The 21823-nt window shown below is 55.2% G+C and overlaps 1 protein-coding gene across 2 annotated transcripts in view; it reads right to left on the bottom strand.

Moving 5' to 3' along the window:
- The window catches only part of LOC116938457 (uncharacterized), a 77570-nt gene that overhangs the window by 18436 nt on the left and 37311 nt on the right, over positions 1-21823 (bottom strand). For both annotated transcript variants that reach the window (XM_076055630.1, XM_076055631.1), the window contains exons 9-15: positions 20130-20260; positions 12407-12554; positions 12004-12066; positions 9911-10087; positions 4958-5114; positions 1231-1514; positions 12-76 (exon numbers count right to left, since the gene is read on the bottom strand). In XM_076055630.1, the coding sequence (XP_075911745.1) occupies positions 12-76; positions 1231-1514; positions 4958-5114; positions 9911-10087; positions 12004-12066; positions 12407-12554; positions 20130-20260 (1025 nt within the window). The remainder of the gene's footprint in view (positions 1-11; positions 77-1230; positions 1515-4957; positions 5115-9910; positions 10088-12003; positions 12067-12406; positions 12555-20129; positions 20261-21823) is intronic.

Raw genomic sequence — 21823 nt, 5'->3', positions numbered from 1 at the left:
AGCTTACTCACCCAGACGTGGAGGATTTGAGTGCCATGGATCTCTGTGAGTCAGAGGGTCTCTGTCCATCCAAGGCCTGCACACAGACGCACAAAGACACAGCAAGACACAGACACGGATAGATAGACAGACACAGAGATACACAGACATAGACACATCACCACATACACACAGATACACACACACAGACACACACACAGTTACAGAGACACAACAACAACAACCGCCATTCGCCACTAAGTGGCGGTGACGTCACCACGACGCTTGTGCCAGGCCATGTGCACCTTGAGGCCATGTGAAGTGTCGAACGCCCGCGGGCAGGAGGTCACGGGGCAGACCCAGCAGGTGCCACGGGTCGACTGACTGAGATGACTGGCTGATGCACCACCTGTGCCCCCTACTGTGCCAACCCGCTGTGCTTTAGCCACCCGGCGCTCCGCTCGTTGTTGTGAGCGTCGCTCCTCCGCCCTCCGTTGTTGTTGGAGGGCGACTGCCTCCAACTGCCCAGTAGCCTCAAGGTGCACCTAGCCTGGTACTGCCCAACAGCGTCCTTCACGAGTCTCCTCCATACTACAACAACCCCCACCACCATCACCAATAACCACCACCACTACCACCATCAACGCCATCACTGTAACCACCATCACGATCACTGCTACCACCACTGCTACCACCACCACCACCACCGCTACCACAACCACCCCCACTGCTACAACCATAACCACCACCACTGCTACACCACCACCACCGCTACCACAACCACCCCCACTACCACAACCACCCCCACTACCACAACCACCCCCACTACCACAACCACCACCACTGCTACCACCACCACCACTGCTACCACCACCACCACTACCACAACCACCACCGCTACCACAACCACCCCCGCTACCACAACCACCCCCACTGCTACAACCATAACCACCACCACTGCTACACCACCACCGCTACCACAACCACCCCCACTACCACAACCACCCCCACTACCACAACCACCCCCACTACCACAACCACCACCACTGCTACCACCACCACCACTACCACAACCACCACAGCTACCACAACCACCCCCGCTACCACAACCACCCCCACTGCTACAACCATAACCACCACCACTGCTACACCACCACCGCTACCACAACCACCACCACTGCTACCACCACCACTGACCACCACCACCACCACCATCATCACCACCATCACCACCACCACCACCACGTGTACCTTTCCTCCATCCATTGAGTCATCCCTCCCTTCCTGCTGCTGCTGCTGCTCCTGCTGCTGCATCAGCTGCTGCTGCTGCTGCAGCTGCTGGCGCTGCTGCATCTGCTGCTGCTGCTGCATCTGCTGCTGCTGCTGCTGCAGCTGGAGGTCGAGGCGGGAGATGCGCAGCTCGTACTGGGAGCGCAGGGCATTGAGGCGGCCCTCCAGCTCCTCACGTGTGGCGTCCTGAGCCGCCAGCCTCTCACGGAGCACCTCGCACTGACGCGACAGCTGCTCACGGGAGGCTGTGTGGGCGGGCGGGCGGGCGGGCGGGTTAGTGGGCGGGTGGGTGAGTGGGCGGGTTAGTGGGTGGGTTAGTGGGTGGGTGAGTGGGTGGGTAGGTGGGTGGGTGGGTGAGTGGGTGAATGGGTGGGTGAGTGGGTGGGTAGGTGGGTGAATGGGCGAATGGGTGGGTGAGTGGGTGGGTGAGTGGGTGGGTTAGTTAGTGGGTGGGTGGGTTAGTGGGTGGGTGGGTTAGTGGGCGGGTGAGTGGGTGGGTTAGTGGGTGGGTTAGTGGGTGGGTGGGTGGGTGAGTGAGTGGGTGAATGGGTGGGTGAGTGGGTGGGTAGGTGGGTGAATGGGTGAATGGGTGGGTGAGTGGGTGGGTTAGTGGGTGGGTTAGTGGGTGGGTTAGTTAGTGGGTTAGTTAGTGGGTGGGTGGGTTAGTAGGTGGGTGGGTGAGTGGGCGGGTGGGTGAGTGGGCGGGTGGGTGGGTTAGTGGGTGGGTGAGTGGGTGGGTTAGTGGGTGGGTGAGTGGGTGGGTTAGTGGGTGGGTGAGTGAGTAGGTGAATGGGTGGGTGAGTGGGTGGGTAGGTGGGTGAATGGGTGAATGGGTGGGTGAGTGGGTGGGTTAGTTAGTGGGTGGGTGGGTTAGTTGGCGGGTGGGTGAGTGGGTGGGTGGGTTAGTTGGCGGGTGGGTGAGTGGGTGGGTGGGTTAGTGGGTGAGTGAGTGGGTGAATGGGTGGGTGAATGGGTGGGTAGGTGGGTGAATGGGTGAATGGGTTGGTGAGTGGGTGGGTTAGTTAGTGGGTGGGTGGGTTAGTGGGCGGGTGGGTGAGTGGGCGGGTGGGTGAGTGGGCGAGTGAGTGGGTGAATGGGTGGGTGAATGGGTGGGTAGGTGGGTGAATGGGTGAGTGGGTGGGTGAGTGAGTGGGTGGGTTAGTCGGTGGGTTAGTGGGTGGGTTAGTTAGTGGGTTAGTTAGTGGGTGGGTGGGTTAGTGGGTGGGTGGGTTAGTAGGTGGGTGGGTGAGTGGGCGGGTGGGTGAGTGGGCGGGTGGGTGAGTGGGCGGGTGGGTGGGTTATAGGGTGGGTGAGTGGGTGGGTTAGTGGGTGGGTGAGTGAGTGGGTGAATGGGTGAGTGAATGGGTGGGTAGGTGGGTGAATGGGTGAGTGGGTGGGTGAGTGGGTGGGTGAGTGGGTGGGTTAGTCGGTGGGTTAGTGGGTGGGTTAGATAGTGGGTTAGTTAGTGGGTGGGTGGGTTAGTGGGTGGGTTAGTAGGTGGGTGGGTGAGTGGGCGGGTGGGTGAGTGGGCGGGTGGGTGAGTGGGCGGGTGGGTGGGTTAGTGGGTGGGTGGGTGAGTGGGCGAGTGAGTGGGTGAATGGGTGGGTAGGTGGGTGAATGGGTGAGTGGGTGGGTGAGTGGGTGGGTTAGTCGGTGGGTTAGTGGATGGGTTAGTTAGTGGGTTAGTTAGTGGGTGGGTGGGTTAGTGGGTGGGTGGGTTAGTAGGTGGGTGGGTTAGTGGGCGGGTGGGTGAGTGGGCGGGTGGGTTATAGGGTGGGTGAGTGGGTGGGTTAGTGGGTGGGTGAGTGAGTGAGTGGGTGAATGGGTGGGTGAATGGGTGGGTAGGTGGGTGAATGGGTGAGTGGGTGGGTGAGTGGGTGGGTTAGTGGGCGGGTGGGATAGTGGGTGGGTGAGTGAGTGGGTGAATGGGTGGGTAGGTGGGTGAATGGGTGAATGGGTTGGTGAGTGGGTGGGTTAGTTAGTGGGTGGGTGGGTTAGTGGGCGGGTGGGTTAGTGGGTGGGTGGGTTAGTTGTCGGGTGGGTGAGTGGGTAGGTGGGTTAGTTGGCGGGTGGGTGAGTGGGCGGGTGGGTTAGTGGGTGGGAGGGTTAGTGGGCGGGTGAGTGGGTGGGTGAATGGGTGGGTGGGTTAGTGGGCGGGTGGGTTGGTGGGCGGGTGAGTGGGTGGGTGGGTGAATGGGTGAGTGGGTGGGGTGGGTGAGTTAGTGGGTGGGTTAGTTGGCGGGTGGGTGAGTGGGTGGGTTAGTGGGTGGGTTAGTGGGCGGGTGGGTTAGTGGGTGGGTGAGTGGGTGGGTTAGTGGGTGGGTGAGTGGGTGGGTGAATGGGCGAGTGGGTGGGTGAGTGGGTGGGTTAGTGGGTGGGTGAGTTAGTGGGCGGGTGGGTGGGTTAGTGGGTGGGAGGGTTAGTGGGCGGGTGAATGGTTGAGTGGGTGAGTGGGTGGGTGAATGGGCGGGTGGGTTAGTGGGCGGGTGAGTGGGTGGGTGGGTGAATGGGTGAGTGGGTGGGGTGGGTGAGTTAGTGGGTGGGTGGGTTAGTTGGCGGGTGGGTGAGTGGGTGGGTGAGTGGGTGGGTTAGTGGGCGGGTGGGTTAGTGGGCAGGTGGGTTAGTGGGTGGGTTAGTGGGTGGGTGAGTGGGTGGGTGAATGGGTTAGTGGGTGGATGGGTGAGTGGGTGAATGGGTGAGTGGGTGGGCGAATGGGTTAGTGGGTGGGTTAGTGGGTGGGACAGTGGGTGGGTGAATGGGTGAGTGGGCGAGTGGGTGGATGAGTTAGTGGGTGGGTGGGTGAATGGAAGAGTGGGTGGGTGAGTGAGTAGGGGGGGTGGGTGAGTTAGTGGGTGGGTGAGTTGGTGGGTGGATGAGTGGGTTAGTGGGTGGGTGAGTGAGTAGGGGGGGTGGGTGAGTTAGTGGGTGGGCGAGTGGGTGGATGAGTGGGTTAGTTGGTGGGTGGATTAATGGGTTAGTGGGTGAGTGAGTAGGGGGGTGGTATTGAATCAGCGGATATGGGGGGGGGGGGGAGGGGTGGTTAATCATCGGCGGATACGGGAGGGTGGTGGTGGTGATGAATCGGCAGATACGGGAGATGGTAGTGAATCGGCGGATATGGGGGCGGGGGGGGGGGGTGGTGAATCGGCGGATATGGGGGTGGTGGTGGTGGTGAATTGGCGGATATGGGGGGGGGGTGGTGGTGAATCGGCGGATATGGGGGGGGGGTGGTGGTGAATCGGCTGATATGGGGCGGGGGGGTGGTGGTGAATTGGCGGATATGGGGGTGGTGGTGAATCGGCGGATATGGGGGGGGTGGTGGTGGTGAATTGGCGGATACGGGAGGGGGTGGTGGTGAATCGGCGGATATGGGGGCGGGGGGGGGGGTGGTGAATCGGCGGATACGGGAGGGTGGTGGTGGTGGTGAATCGGTGGATATGGGGGGGGGGGGGGGTGGTGGTGGTGAATCGGCGGATATGGGAGGGTGGTGGTAGTGGTGAATCGGCGGATATGGGGGGGGGGTGGTGGTGGTGAATCGGCGGATATGGGGGCGGGGGGGGTGGTGAATCGGCGGATATGGGGGCGGGGGGGTGTGGTGGTGAATCGGCGGATATGGGGGGGGGGTGGTGAATCGGCGGATATGGGGGCGGGGGGGTGGTGGTGGTGAATCGGCGGATATGGGGGGTACCGTTGAGCTGCGTGATCTTGTTGCGTGCGGCCAGCAGCATCTTGCGAGCCTTCTCGTCCTTCTCACCCAGCTGGGCCCTCAGGGCCTCCTCGGCACGGCCACGGCCTGAAGCCTCGGCCCTCAGGGACTCCAGCTCGGAGTCACGCACTCGCAACGCCTACACACACACACACAGTCACACACACACAGTGACACACACACACACACACAGTGACACACACACACACAGTGACACACACACACAGTGACACACACACACACACACAGTGACACACACACAGTGACACACACACAAACACAGTGACACACACACACAGTGACACACACACACACAGTGACACACACACACAGTGACACACACACACAGTGACACACACACACACAGTGACACACACACACAGACACACACACAGTGACACACAGTGACACACACACAGTGACACACACAGTGATACACACACACACAGTGACACACACAGTGACACACAGTGACACACACACAGTGACACACACAGTGATACACACACACACACACAGTGACACACACAGTGACACACACACAGCCACACACACACACAGCCACACACACAGTGACAGTGACAGTGACACACACAGTGACACACACACACAGTGACACACACACACAGTGACACACACACAGTGACACACACACAGTGACACACACAGTGACACACACAGTGACACACAGTCACACACACAGTGACACACACACAGTGACACACGCACAGTGACACACACACACGCAGTGACACACACACACGCAGTGACACACACACACAGTGACACACACACACAGTGACACACACACACAGTGACACACACACACAGCCACACACACACACAGCCACAAACACACACAGTGATACACACACACAGTGATACACACACACAGTCACACACACAGTGACACACACACAGTGACACACACACAGTGACACACACAGTCACACACACAGTGATACACACAGTGACACACACAGTGACACACACACAGTGACACACACACAGTGACACACACACACACAGTGACACACACACAGTGACACACACACAGTGACACACACACAGTGACACACACACACAGTGACACACACACACAGTGACACACACAGTGACACACACAGTGACACACACAGTCACACACACAGTGACACACAGTGACACACACAGTGACACACGCACAGTGACACACACGCAGTGACACACGCACAGTGACACACACGCAGTGACACACACACACACAGTGACACACACAGTGACACACACACACAGTGACACACACACACAGTGACACACACACAGTCACACACACACAGTCACACACACACACAGTGACACACACACAGACACACACACAGTGACACACACAGTCACACACACAGTGACACACACAGTGACACACACACAGTGACACACACACAGTGACACACACACAGTGACACACACACAGTGACACACACACAGTGACACACACACACACAGTGACACACACAGTGACACACACAGTGACACACACAGTGACACACGCACAGTGACACACACACACGCAGTGACACACACACACAGTGACACACACACACAGTGACACACACACACAGTGACACACACACAGTCACACACACACAGCCACACACACACACAGCCACACACACACAGTGATACACACACACAGTCACACACACAGTCACACACACAGTGACACACACACAGTGACACACACACAGTGACACACAGTGACACACACACAGTGACACACACACAGTGACACACAGTGACACACACAGTGATACACACACACAGTGACACACACACACAGTGACACACACAGTGACACACGCAGTGACACACACACACAGTGACACACACACACACAGTGACACACACACACACACAGTGACACACACACAGTGACACACACACACAGTGACACACACACAGTGACACACACAGTGTCAGACACAGTGACACACACAGTGTCACACACAGTGTCACACACAGTGACACACACACACAGTGACACACACACACACAGTGACACACACACACAGTGACACACACAGTGACACACACACGCAGTGACACACACACACAGTGACACACACACACACGCAGTGACACACACACACAGTGACACACACACGCAGTGACACACACACACACGCAGTGACACACACACACGCAGTGACACACACACACGCAGTGACACACACACACACAGTGACACACACACACACAGTGACACACACACACACAGTGACACACACACACAGTCACACACACACAGTGACACACACACACAGTGATACACACACACACAGTCACACACACACACAGTGACACACACACAGTGATACACACACACAGTCACACACACAGTGACACACACAGTGACACACACAGTGTCACACACAGTGACACACACAGTGTCACACAGTGACACACACAGTGTCACACACAGTGACACACACAGTGACACACACAGTGACACACACAGTGACACACACACACAGTGACACACACACACAGTGACACACACAGTGATACACACACACAGTGATACACACACAGTGACACACACACAGTGACACACACACAGTGACACACACACAGTGACACACACACACACAGTGACACACACACACAGTGACACACACACACACACAGTGACACACACACACAGTGATACACACACACAGTGACACACACACACAGTGACACACACAGTGACACACACGCAGTGACACACACACACAGTGATACACACACACACACAGAGACACACACACAGAGACACACACACAGTGACACACACACAGAGACACACACACAGTGACACACACAGTGACACACACAGACACACACACAGACGCACACACAGACACACACACGCTCGCACAAACACTCGTACACACACACACACATACACCAGGAGCAGCAATAGCATTATGAGCACAGATCATCACCACCCCCCCTCACCCTCACCACGACACTCACCACGACTCACCCTCACCACTACACTCACCCTCACCACTCACCCTCACCACTTACCACTACACTCACCCTCACCACGACGCTCACCCTTACCACTACGCTCACCCTCACCACGACACTCACCACTACGCTCACCCTCACCACGACACTCACCACTACGCTCACCCTCACGACACTCACCACTACACTCACCCTCACCACTACACTCACCCTCACCACGACACTCACCCTCACCACGACACTCACCCTCACCACGACACTCACCCTCACCACTACGCTCACCCTCACCACGACGCTCACCCTCACCACGACACTCACCCTCACCACTACGCTCACCCTCACCACTACGCTCACCCTCACCACAACACTCACCACGACACTCACCCTCACCACGACACTCACCCTCACCACTACGCTCACCCTCACCACTACGCTCACCCTCACCACTACGCTCACCCTCACCACTACGCTCACCCTCACCACAACACTCACCACGACACTCACCCTCACCACAACACTCACCACGACACTCACCCTCACCACGACACTCACCCTCACCACGACACTCACCCTCACCACTACGCTCACCCTCACCACTACGCTCACCCTCACCACGACGCTCACCCTCACCACTACGCTCACCCTCACCACGACGCTCACCCTCACCACGACATTCACCCTCACCCTCACCACAACACTCACCACTACGCTCACCCTCACCACTCACCTGCTGCCCTGTCTCCAGCTGAGTTTCCAGCGCCCTCACCCTCACCACTACGCTCACCACTCACCCTCACCACTCACCCTCACCGCTCACCCTCACCACGACACTCACCACTCACACACTCACCACGACGCTCACCCTCACCACTCACCCTCACCACTCACCCTCACCACTCACCCTCACCACTCACCCTCACCACTCACCCTCACCACTCACCCTCACCACTCACCCTCACCACGACACTCACCCTCACCGCTCACCCTCACCACGACACTCACCACTCACACACTCACCACGACGCTCACCCTCACCACTCACCCTCACCACTCACCACTCACCCTCACCACGACACTCACCCTCACCACTCACCACTCACCCTCACCACTCACCACTCACCCTCACCACTCACCACAACACTCACCCTCACCACTCACCCTCACCACTGACCTGCTGCGCTGTCTCCAGCTGAGTTTCCAGGGCCCTCACCCTCACCACTACACTCACCACTCACCCTCACCACTCACCCTCACCACAACACTCACCCTCACCACTCACCACTCACCCTCACCCTCACCACTCACCACTCACCCTCACCACTCACCCTCACCACTCACCCTCACCCTCACCACTCACCACTCACCCTCACCACTCACCCTCACCACTCACCACTCACCCTCACCACTCACCCTCACCCTCACCACTCACCACTCACCCTCACCACTCACCCTCACCACTCACCACTCACCCTCACCACTCACCACTCACCCTCACCACTCACCCTCACCACTCACCCTCACCACTCACCACTCACCCTCACCACTCACCACTCACCCTCACCACTCACCCTCACCACTCACCACTCACCCTCACCACTCACCACTCACCCTCACCACTCACCCTCACCACTGACCTGCTGCGCTGTCTCCAGCTGAGTTTCCAGCGCCCTCACCCTCACCACGACACTCACCCTCACCACTCACCACTCACCCTCACCCTCACCACTCACCCTCACCACTCACCCTCACCACTGACCTGCTGCGCTGTCTCCAGCTGAGTTTCCAGCGCCCTCACCCTCACCACGACACTCACCCTCACCACTCACCACTCACCCTCACCACAACACTCACCCTCACCCTCACCACTCACCCTCACCCTCACCACTCACCCTCACCACTCACCACTCACCCTCACCCTCACCACTCACCCTCACCACTGACCTGCTGCGCTGTCTCCAGCTGAGTTTCCAGCGCCCTCACCCGGGCCTCCGCCTGCTGCAGCTCGGCCTGCGTCTGGGCCGAAGCCTGCTGGCTCGCCTGGGCCTGGGCCTGAGCCTCGGGCCCGGGCGGGGGGCCCGCGGCGACCTCTGACCCCTGCTGGGCCCTCTCCGCCACCAGCTGGTGGTGGTGGTGGTGGAGGGGGGGGGGGGCACAGACAGAGGGGATTGTGGGTAGGTGACAGAAAGGGGGCGGCACTGGCAGAGAGGATGGTGGGTAGAGAGGGAAGCGGGGCAGCACTAGGCAGAGAGGATTGTGGGTAAAGACAGAGAGGGTTGTGGGTAAAGACAGAGGGGATTGTGGGTAGAGAGAGAGAGGATTGTGGGTAGAGAGAGAGGATTGTGGGTAGAGAGAGAGAGGATTGAGGGTAGAGACAGAGAGGATTGTGGGTAGAGACAGAGAGGATTGTGGGTAGAGAGAGAGAGGACTGTGGGTAGAGAGAGAGGATTGTGGGTAGAGACAGAGGATTGTGGGTAGAGAGAGGATTGTGGGTAGACAGAGAGGATTGTGGGTAGAGACAGAGAGGGTTGTGGGTAAAGACAGAGAGGGTTGTGGGTAAAGACAGAGGATTGTGGGTATAGAGGGGAGGGCAGCACTGGCAGAGAGGATTGTGAGTAGAGAAAGTGGGTGGGGGGGGGGCAGCACTACCATAGAGGATTGTGGGTAGAGAGGGGAAGGGGGCAGCACTAGCAGAGAGGGGATTGTGGGTAGAGAGAGAGGATTGTGGGTAGAGAGAGGGGATTGTGGGTAGAGACAGAGAGGATTGTGGGTAGAGAGAGGGGATTGTGGGTAGAGAGAGAGAGGATTGTGGGTAGAGAGAGGATTGTGGGTAGAGAGAGGATTGTGGGTAGAGACAGAGAGGATTGTGGGTAGAGATAGAGAGGATTGTGGGTAGAGAGAAGGATTGTGGGTAGAGAGAGGGGTTGTGGGTAGAGAGAGGGGTTGTGGGTAGAGAGAGGATTGTGGGTAGAGAGAGAGGATTGTGGGTAGAGAGAGAGGATTGTGGGTAGAGAGAGAGAGAGGATTGTGGGTAGCGAGAGAGAGGATTGTGGGTAGCGAGAGAGAGGATTGTGGGTAGAGAGACGGAGAGGATTGTGGGTAGAGAGAGGATTGTGGGTAGAGAGAGGATTGTGGGTAGAGAGAGGATTGTGGGTAGAGAGAGAGGGGATTGTGGGTAGACAGAGGATTGTGGGTAGAGAGAGAGGATTGTGGGTAGAGAGAGAGGATTGTGGGTAGAGACAGAGAGAATTGTGGGTAGAGAGAGAGAGGATTGTGGGTAAAGAGAGGGGATTGTGGGTAGAGAGAGAGAGGATTGTGGGTAGAGAGAGGATTGTGGGTAGAGAGAGAGAGGATTGTGGGTAGAGACAGAGAGGATTGTGGGTAGAGACAGATAGGATTGTGGGTGTGGGTAGAGACAGATAGGATTGTGGGTGTGGGTAGAGAGAGAGAGGATTGTGGGTGTGGGTAGAGAGAGAGAGGATTGTGGGTAGAGAGAGGGGATTGTGGGTAGAGAGAGAGGATTGTGGGTAGAGACAGAGAGGATTGTGGATAGAGACAGAGAGGATTGTGGGTAGAGAGAGAGGATTGTGGGTAGAGAGAGGATTGTGGGTAGAGAGAGAGAGGATTGTGGGTAGAGAGAGAGGGGATTGTGGGTAGACAGAGAGGATTGTGGGTAGAGAGGATTGTGGGTAGAGAGAGAGGATTGTGGGTAGAGACAGAGAGGATTGTGGGTAGAGAGAGAGGATTGTGGGTAGACAGAGAGGATTGTGGGTAGACAGAGAGGATTGTGGGTAGACAGAGAGGATTGTGGGTAGAGAGAGAGGATTGTGGGTAGAGAGAGGATTGTGGGTAGAGAGAGGATTGTGGGTAGACAGAGGGGATTGTGGGTAGAGACAGAGGGGATTGTGGGTAGAGACAGAGGGGATTGTGGGTAGAGACAGAGGGGATTGTGGGTAGAGACAGAGGGGATTGTGGGTAGAGACAGAGGGGATTGTGGGTAGAGACAGAGGGGATTGTGGGTAGAGAGAGGGGGTCACCTGGTCATGGAGAGCCTTCAGCTCCTCGTACTGAGCCTTGTAGCGCCTGCCAATCTTCTTCACCTGGACCACCCGGGGAAGGGGGGGGAGGGGGAAGGGGGGGGAGGGGGGAGGGGGGGAGGGGGAGGGGGGAGGGGGGGAGGGGGAGGGGGGAAGGGGGGAGGGGCAGTACCCCACTTGTGAAGACAACGATTCAGTGTCCCTGTGTCTCCACCCCCCCCCGTGTCTCCACCCCCCCCCCCGTGTCTCCACCCCCCCCCCGTGTCTCCACCCCCCCCCCCGTGTCTCCACCCCCCCCCCCCCGTGTCTCCACCCCCCCCCCGTGTCTCCACCCCCCCCCCCCGTGTCTCCACCCCCCCCCCCCGTGTCTCCACCCCCCACCCCCGCCCCCCCCAGCGAGTACCTGGTTGATGGTCTTGACCTTGTCTGCAATGTCCTCTGCCCGTGTCTCCGCTTGTCTCTTCAGCTCGTCCCTCTCGGCGGAGACGCGGGCCACGTCCGCTCGGAGAGACACCGCCTGGGACTGGGACGTGCCCAGAGACGCGGACAGCCTGCCGAGACACGGAGACACGGAGACAGAGACACAGAGACACACACAGTGACACGGAGACACAGACACACACAGACACACACAGTGACACACACACATAGAGCCACGTCCGCTCGGAGAGACACCGCCTGGGACTGGGACGTGCCCAGAGACGCGGACAGCCTGCCGAGACACGGAGACACGGAGACACAGAGACACGGATAGACACACACACTGTGACACACACTGTGACACACACACACATAGAGCCACGTCCGCTCGGAGAGACACCGCCTGGGACTGGGACGTGCCCAGAGACGCGGACAGCCTGCCGAGACACGGAGACACACACACAGAGACACAGAGACACACACAGTGACACGGAGACACAGACACACACAGACACACACAGTGACACACACACATAGAGCCACGTCCGCTCGGAGAGACACCGCCTGGGACTGGGACGTGCCCAGAGACGCGGACAGCCTGCCGAGACACGGAGACACACACACAGAGACACAGAGACACACACAGTGACACGGAGACACAGACACACACAGACACACACAGTGACACACACACATAGAGCCACGTCCGCTCGGAGAGACACCGCCTGGGACTGGGACGTGCCCAGAGACGCGGACAGCCTGCCGAGACACGGAGACACGGAGACACAGAGACACGGATAGACACACACACTGTGACACACACTGTGACACACACACACATAGAGCCACGTCCGCTCGGAGAGACACCGCCTGGGACTGGGACGTGCCCAGAGACGCGGACAGCCTGCGCGGCGGAGACACGGAGACACACACAGAGACACGGATAGACACACACACTGTGACACACACTGTGACACACACACACATAGAGCCACGTCCGCTCGGAGAGACACCGCCTGGGACTGGGACGTGCCCAGAGACGCGGACAGCCTGCGTGGCGGAGACACGGAGACACACACAGAGACACGGATAGACACACACACTGTGACACACACTGTGACACACACACACATAGAGCCACGTCCGCTCGGAGAGACACCGCCTGGGACTGGGACGTGCCCAGAGACGCGGACAGCCTGCCGAGACACGGAGACACACACAGAGACACACACAGTGACACAGAGACACACACAGTGACACAGAGACACACACAGTGACACAGAGACACACACAGAGACACACACACGGTGACACAGAGACACACACAGTGACACAGAGACACACACACGGAGACACACACAGAGACACACACAGTGACACAGAGACACACACAGAGACACACACACGGTGACACAGAGACACACACAGTGACACAGAGACACACACACAGTGACACACACATAGAGCCACGTCCGCTCGGAGAGACACCGCCTGGGACTGGGACGTGCCCAGAGACGCGGACAGCCTGCCGAGACACGGAGACACGGAGACACACACACACAGAGAGACACAGAGACACACACACGGTGACACAGAGACACAGAGACACACACACGGTGACACAGCGACACACACGGTGACACAGAGACACAGAGACACACACACACAGAGACACACACACAGAGACACACACAAAGAGACACACACACAGAGACACACACACACACAGAGACACACACACACAGAGACACACACAGTGACACAGCGACACACACGGTGACACAGAGACACAGAGACACACAAACAGTGACACACACACAGTGACACAGAGACACACACACTGTGACACACACAGTGACACGGAGACACAGACACACACTGTGACACACACAGTGACACACACACATAGAGCCACGTCCGCTCGGAGAGACACCGCCTGGGACTGGGACGTGCCCAGAGACGCGGACAGCCTGCCGAGACACGGAGACACACACACAGAGACACAGAGACACACACAGTGACACAGAGACACACACAGAGACACAGACACGGTGACACAGAGACACACACAGTGACACAGAGACACACACACAGTGACACACACATAGAGCCACGTCCGCTCGGAGAGACACCGCCTGGGACTGGGACGTGCCCAGAGACGCGGACAGCCTGCCGAGACACGGAGACACGGAGACAGAGACACAGAGACACACACAGTGACACAGAGACACACACAGTGACACACACAGTGACACACACATAGAGCCACGTCCGCTCGGAGAGACACCGCCTGGGACTGGGACGTGCCCAGAGACGCGGACAGCCTGCCGAGACACGGAGACACGGAGACAGAGACACAGAGACACACACAGTGACACAGAGACACACACAGTGACACACACAGTGACACACACATAGAGCCACGTCCGCTCGGAGAGACACCGCCTGGGACTGGGACGTGCCCAGAGACGCGGACAGCCTGCCGAGACACGGAGACACACACAGAGACACACAGAGACACACACAGTGACACGGAGACACAGACACACACTGTGACACAGAGACACACACAGTGACACAGAGACACACACAGAGACACACACACAGTGACACAGAGACACACACACAGTGACACACACATAGAGCCACGTCCGCTCGGAGAGACACCGCCTGGGACTGGGACGTGCCCAGAGACGCGGACAGCCTGCCGAGACACGGAGACACACACACAGAGAGACACAGAGACACACACACGGTGACACGGAGACAAACACACAGAGACACACACGGTGACACAGAGACACACACACGGTGACACAGAGACACACACAGAGACACAGAGACACACACACAGTGACACACACACGGTGACACAGAGACACACACAGTGACACACACAGAGACACACACAGAGACACACACACAGAGACACGGAGACACAGACACACACAGTGACACACACAGAGACACACACATAGAGCCACGTCCGCTCGGAGAGACACCGCCTGGGACTGAGACGTGCCCAGAGACGCGGACAGCCTGCCGAGACACGGAGACACACACAGAGACACACACAGTGACACAGAGACACACACAGAGACACACACGGTGACACAGAGACACACACAGAGACACAGAGACACACACAGTGACACACACACGGTGACACAGAGACGCACACAGTGACACTGTGACACAGACACACACACAGTGACACACACAGAGACACACACACAGAGAGACACACACAGTGACACACACACTGTGACACACACTGTGACACACACACATAGAGCCACGTCCGCTCGGAGAGACACCGCCTGGGACTGGGACGTGCCCAGAGACGCGGACAGCCTGCCGAGACACGGCAACAGAGACACACAGTGACACACACACACAGTGACACACACAGTGACACACACACAGTGACACACACAGTGACACACACACACAGTGACACACACAGTGACACACACACACAGTGACACACACAGTGACACACACACAGTAACACACACAGTGACACACACACAGTGACACACACAGTGACACAGTGACACACACAGTGACACAGTGACACACACAGTGACACAGTGACACACACAGTGACACAGTGACACACACAGTGACACAGTGACACACACACACAGTGACACACACACACAGTGACACACACACACACAGTGACACACACACACACAGTGACACACACACACACAGTGACACACACACACACAGTGACACACACACACAGTGACACACACACACAGTGACACACACACACACAGTGACACACACACACAGTGACACACACACACAGTGACACACACACACACAGTGACACACACACACACAGTGACACACACACACACAGTGACACACACACACAGTGACACACACACACAGTGACACACACACACAGTGACACACACACACAGTGACACACACACACAGTGACACACACACACAGTGACACACACACACAGTGACACACACACACAGTGACACACACACACAGTGACACACACACACACAGTGACACACACACACACAGTGACACACACACAGTGACACACACACACACACAGTGACACACACACAGTGACACACACACACACACAGTGACACACACACAGTGACACACACACAGTGACACACACACACAGTGACACACACACACACAGTGACACACACACACACACACAGTGACACACACACAGTGACACACACACACACACAGTGACACACACACACACACAGTGACACACACACACACACACAGTGACACACACACACACAGTGACACACACACACAGTAACACACACACAGTGACACACACACAGTGACACACACACACACAGTAACACACACACACACAGTGACACACACAGTAACACACACACAGTGACACATACACAGTGACACACACAGTGACACACACACAGTGACACACACACACACAGTGACACACACACACACAGTGACACACACACACGCAGTGACACACACACACACAGTGACACACACAGTAACACACACACACAGTGACACACACACAGTCACACACACACAGTGACACACACACACAGTAACACACACACACACAGTGACACACACAGTGACACACACACAGTGACACACACAGTAACACACACACACAGTGACACACACAGTCACACACACACAGTGACACACACACACAGTAACACACACACACACAGTGACACACACACAGTAACACACACACACAGTAACACACACACAGTAACACACACACACACAGTAACACACACACACACAGTGACACACACACAGTGACACACACAGTAACACACACACAGTAACACACACAGTGACACACACAGTGACACACACACACAGTGACACACACACACAGTAACACACACACACAGTGACACACACAGTGACACACACACACACAGTGACACACACACACACAGTAACACACACACACAGTAACACACACACACACAGTAACACACACACACACAGTAACACACACACACACACACACAGTGACACACACACGCACACAGTAACACACACACACACTAACACACACACAGTGACACACACACAGTGACACACACACAGTAACACACACACACAGTGACACACACACACACAGTGACACACACACAGTCACACACACAGTGACACACACACACACAGTGACACACACACACAGTAACACACACACACACACAGTGACACACACACACAGTAACACACACAGTAACACACACACACACAGTGACACACACAGTAACACACACACACACAGTGACACACACACAGTGACACACACACACAGTAACACACACACACACAGTAACACACACACAGTGACACACACACACACAGTAACACACACACACAGTAACACACACACACAGTAACACACACACACAGTGATACACACACACAGTGACACACACACACAGTAACACACACACAGTGACACACACACACACAGTAACACACACACACAGTAACACACACACACAGTAACACACACACAGTAACACACACACACAGTGATACACACACACAGTGACACACACACACACACACAGTGACACACACACACAGTAACACACACACACAGTAACACACACACACAGTAACACACACACACAGTGACACACACACACACAGTAACACACACACACACAGTGACACACACACAGTAACACACACACACACAGTGACACACACACACAGTAACACACACACACACACAGTGACACACACACACAGTAACACACACACACACAGTGACACACACACACACAGTAACACACACACACACACAGTAACACACACACACAGTGACACACACACACAGTGACACACACACAGTAACACACACACAGTGACACACACACACAGTGACACACACACACACAGTAACACACACACAGTGACACACACACACAGTAACACACACACAGTAACACACACACACAGTAACACACACACACAGTGACACACACACAGTGACACACACACAGTGACACACACACAGTGACACACACACAGTGACACACACAGTGTACACACACACAGCCACACACACAGTAACACACACAGTGACACACACACAGTGACACACACACAGTGACACACAGTGACACACACACAGTAACACACACACAGTGACACACACAGTGACACACACACACAGTGACACACACACACACAGTAACACACACACAGTGACACACACACACAGTGACACACACACACAGTGACACACACACAGTAACACACACACAGTGACACACACACACAGTGACACACACACACAGTAACACACACACAGTAACACACACACACACAGTAACACACACACAGTAACACACACACACACACACAGTGACACACACACAGTGACACACACACAGTGACACACACACAGTGACACACACAGTGACACACACACACAGTGACACACACACACACAGTGACACACACACACACAGTAACACACACACACAGTAACACACACACACAGTAACACACACACACAGTGACACACACACAGTGACACACACACAGTGACACACACACAGTGACACACACACAGTGACACACACAGTGTACACACACACAGCCACACACACAGTAACACACACAGTGACACACACACAGTGACACACACACAGTGACACACAGTGACACACACACAGTAACACACACACAGTGACACACACAGTGACACACACACACAGTGACACACACACACACAGTAACACACACACAGTGACACACACACACAGTGACACACACACACAGTGACACACACACAGTAACACACACACACAGTAACACACACACAGTGACACACACACACAGTGACACACACACACAGTAACACACACACAGTAACACACACACACACAGTAACACACACACAGTAACACACACACACACACACAGTGACACACACACAGTGACACACACACAGTGACACACACACAGTGACACACACAGTGACACACACACACAGTGACACACACACACACAGTAACACACACACACACAGTGACACACACACAGTAACACACACACAGTAACACACACACAGTGACACACACACACACAGTAACACACACACAGTGACACACACACAGTGACACACACACACACAGTAACACACACACACAGTGACACACACACACACACAGTAACACACACACACAGTGACACACACAGTAACACACACACACACAGTAACACACACACACACTGACACACACACACAGTGACACACACACAGTGACACACACACAGTAACACACACACACACAGTAACACACACACACACTGACACACACACACAGTAACACACACACAGTGACACACACACACACAGTGACACACACACACACACAGTAACACACACACACAGTAACACACACACACACAGTAACACACACACACACTGACACACACACACAGTAACACACACACAGTGACACACACACACACAGTGACACACACACACACACAGTAACACACACACACAGTAACACACACACACACAGTGACACACACACACACAGTAACACACACACACACACAGTGACACACACAGTGACACACACACAGTAACACACACACACTAACACACACACACAGTGTAACGGTGTTGACTGTAACTCCGGCAGGGGGCCCTCACCTTGACACCTCGGCTCTCAACTTTGCCGTCTCCTCGTGCAGCTGCTGGGCCCGACGAGCAGCAGCCTCTCGCTCGGCCTGCACACGGCGAGACTCCTCCGACTCGCTCGCCTTCTGCTGCCCCAGCAGCTGCTGCACCGCGCAGACACCGCCGCCAGTAGAGCCATCGGCACCATCATCATCATCATCATCACCAGGACCATCATCGTCATCATCATCATCACCAGGACCATCATCATCATCATCACCAGTACCATCATCATCATCATCACCAGTACCACCATCATCATCATCATCACCACCAGTACCATCATCATCACTACCCGTACCATCATCATCAGCACCATCATCATCATCACCAGTACCATCATCATCATCACCATCACCAGTACCATCATCATCATCACCACCAGTACCATCATCATCATCATCACCAGTACCACCATCATCATCATCATCACTACCAGTACCATCATCATCATCATCACCAGTACCATCATCATCATCACCAGTACCATCATCATCATCACCAGTACCATCATCATCATCATCACTACCAGTACCATCATCACTACCAGTACCAACATCATCACCAGTACCATCATCATCATCATCACCATCACCAGTACCATCATCATCATCATCACCAGTACCATCATCATCATCATCACCAGTACCACCATCATCATCATCACCAGTACCACCATCATCATCATCACCAGTACCACCATCATCATCATCACTACCAGTGCCATCATCATCATCACCAGTATCATCATCATCATCACCAGTACCATCATCATCATCACCAGTACCACCATCATCATCATCACTACCAGTACCAACATCATCATCATCAGCACCATCATCATCACCAGTACCATCATCATCATCACCAGGACCATCATCATCATCATCACTACCATCATCATCATCATCATCACCAGGACCATCATCATCATCATCATCACCAGGACCATCATCATCATCACCAGTACCATCATCATCATCAGCACCATCATCATCATCATCAGCACCATCATCATCATCATCAGCACCATCATCATCATCACCAGTACCATCATCATCATCACTACCAGTACCATCATCATCATCACCAGTACAATCATCATCACTACCAGTACCATCATCATCATCACTACCAGTACCATCATCATCACTACCATCATCATCACCAGTACCATCATCATCACCAGTACCATCATCATCACTACCAGTACCATCATCATCACCAGTACCATCATCATCACCATCACCAGTACCACCATCATCATCAGTATCATCATCATCACCAGTACCATCATCATCATCACTACCAGTACCATCATCATCATCACTACCAGTACCATCATCATCATCACCAGTACCATCATCACTACCATCACCACCAGTACCATCATCATCACCAGTACCATCATCATCACCTTCACCATCATCATCACCAGCACCATCATCATCATCACTAGTACCATCATCATCATCGCCAGTACCATCATCATCATCACTACCAGTACCATCATCATCATCACCAGTGCCATCATTATCATCATCATCACCAGTACCATCATCACTACCAGTACCATCATCATCATCAGTACCATCAGCACCATCATCATCACCAGTACCATCATCATCATCACCACTACCAGTACCATCATCATCAGCACCATCATC

This window comes from Petromyzon marinus, chromosome 72 (genome assembly GCF_048934315.1).
Source record: "Petromyzon marinus isolate PM22_M1 ecotype Great Lakes invasive population chromosome 72, UKy_Petmar_22M1.pri1.0, whole genome shotgun sequence".
NCBI lineage: Eukaryota > Metazoa > Chordata > Hyperoartia > Petromyzontiformes > Petromyzontidae > Petromyzon > Petromyzon marinus.
The sequence above is the reverse complement of the archived record's forward strand: the minus strand, read 5'-3'. Positions and strand labels throughout refer to the sequence as shown.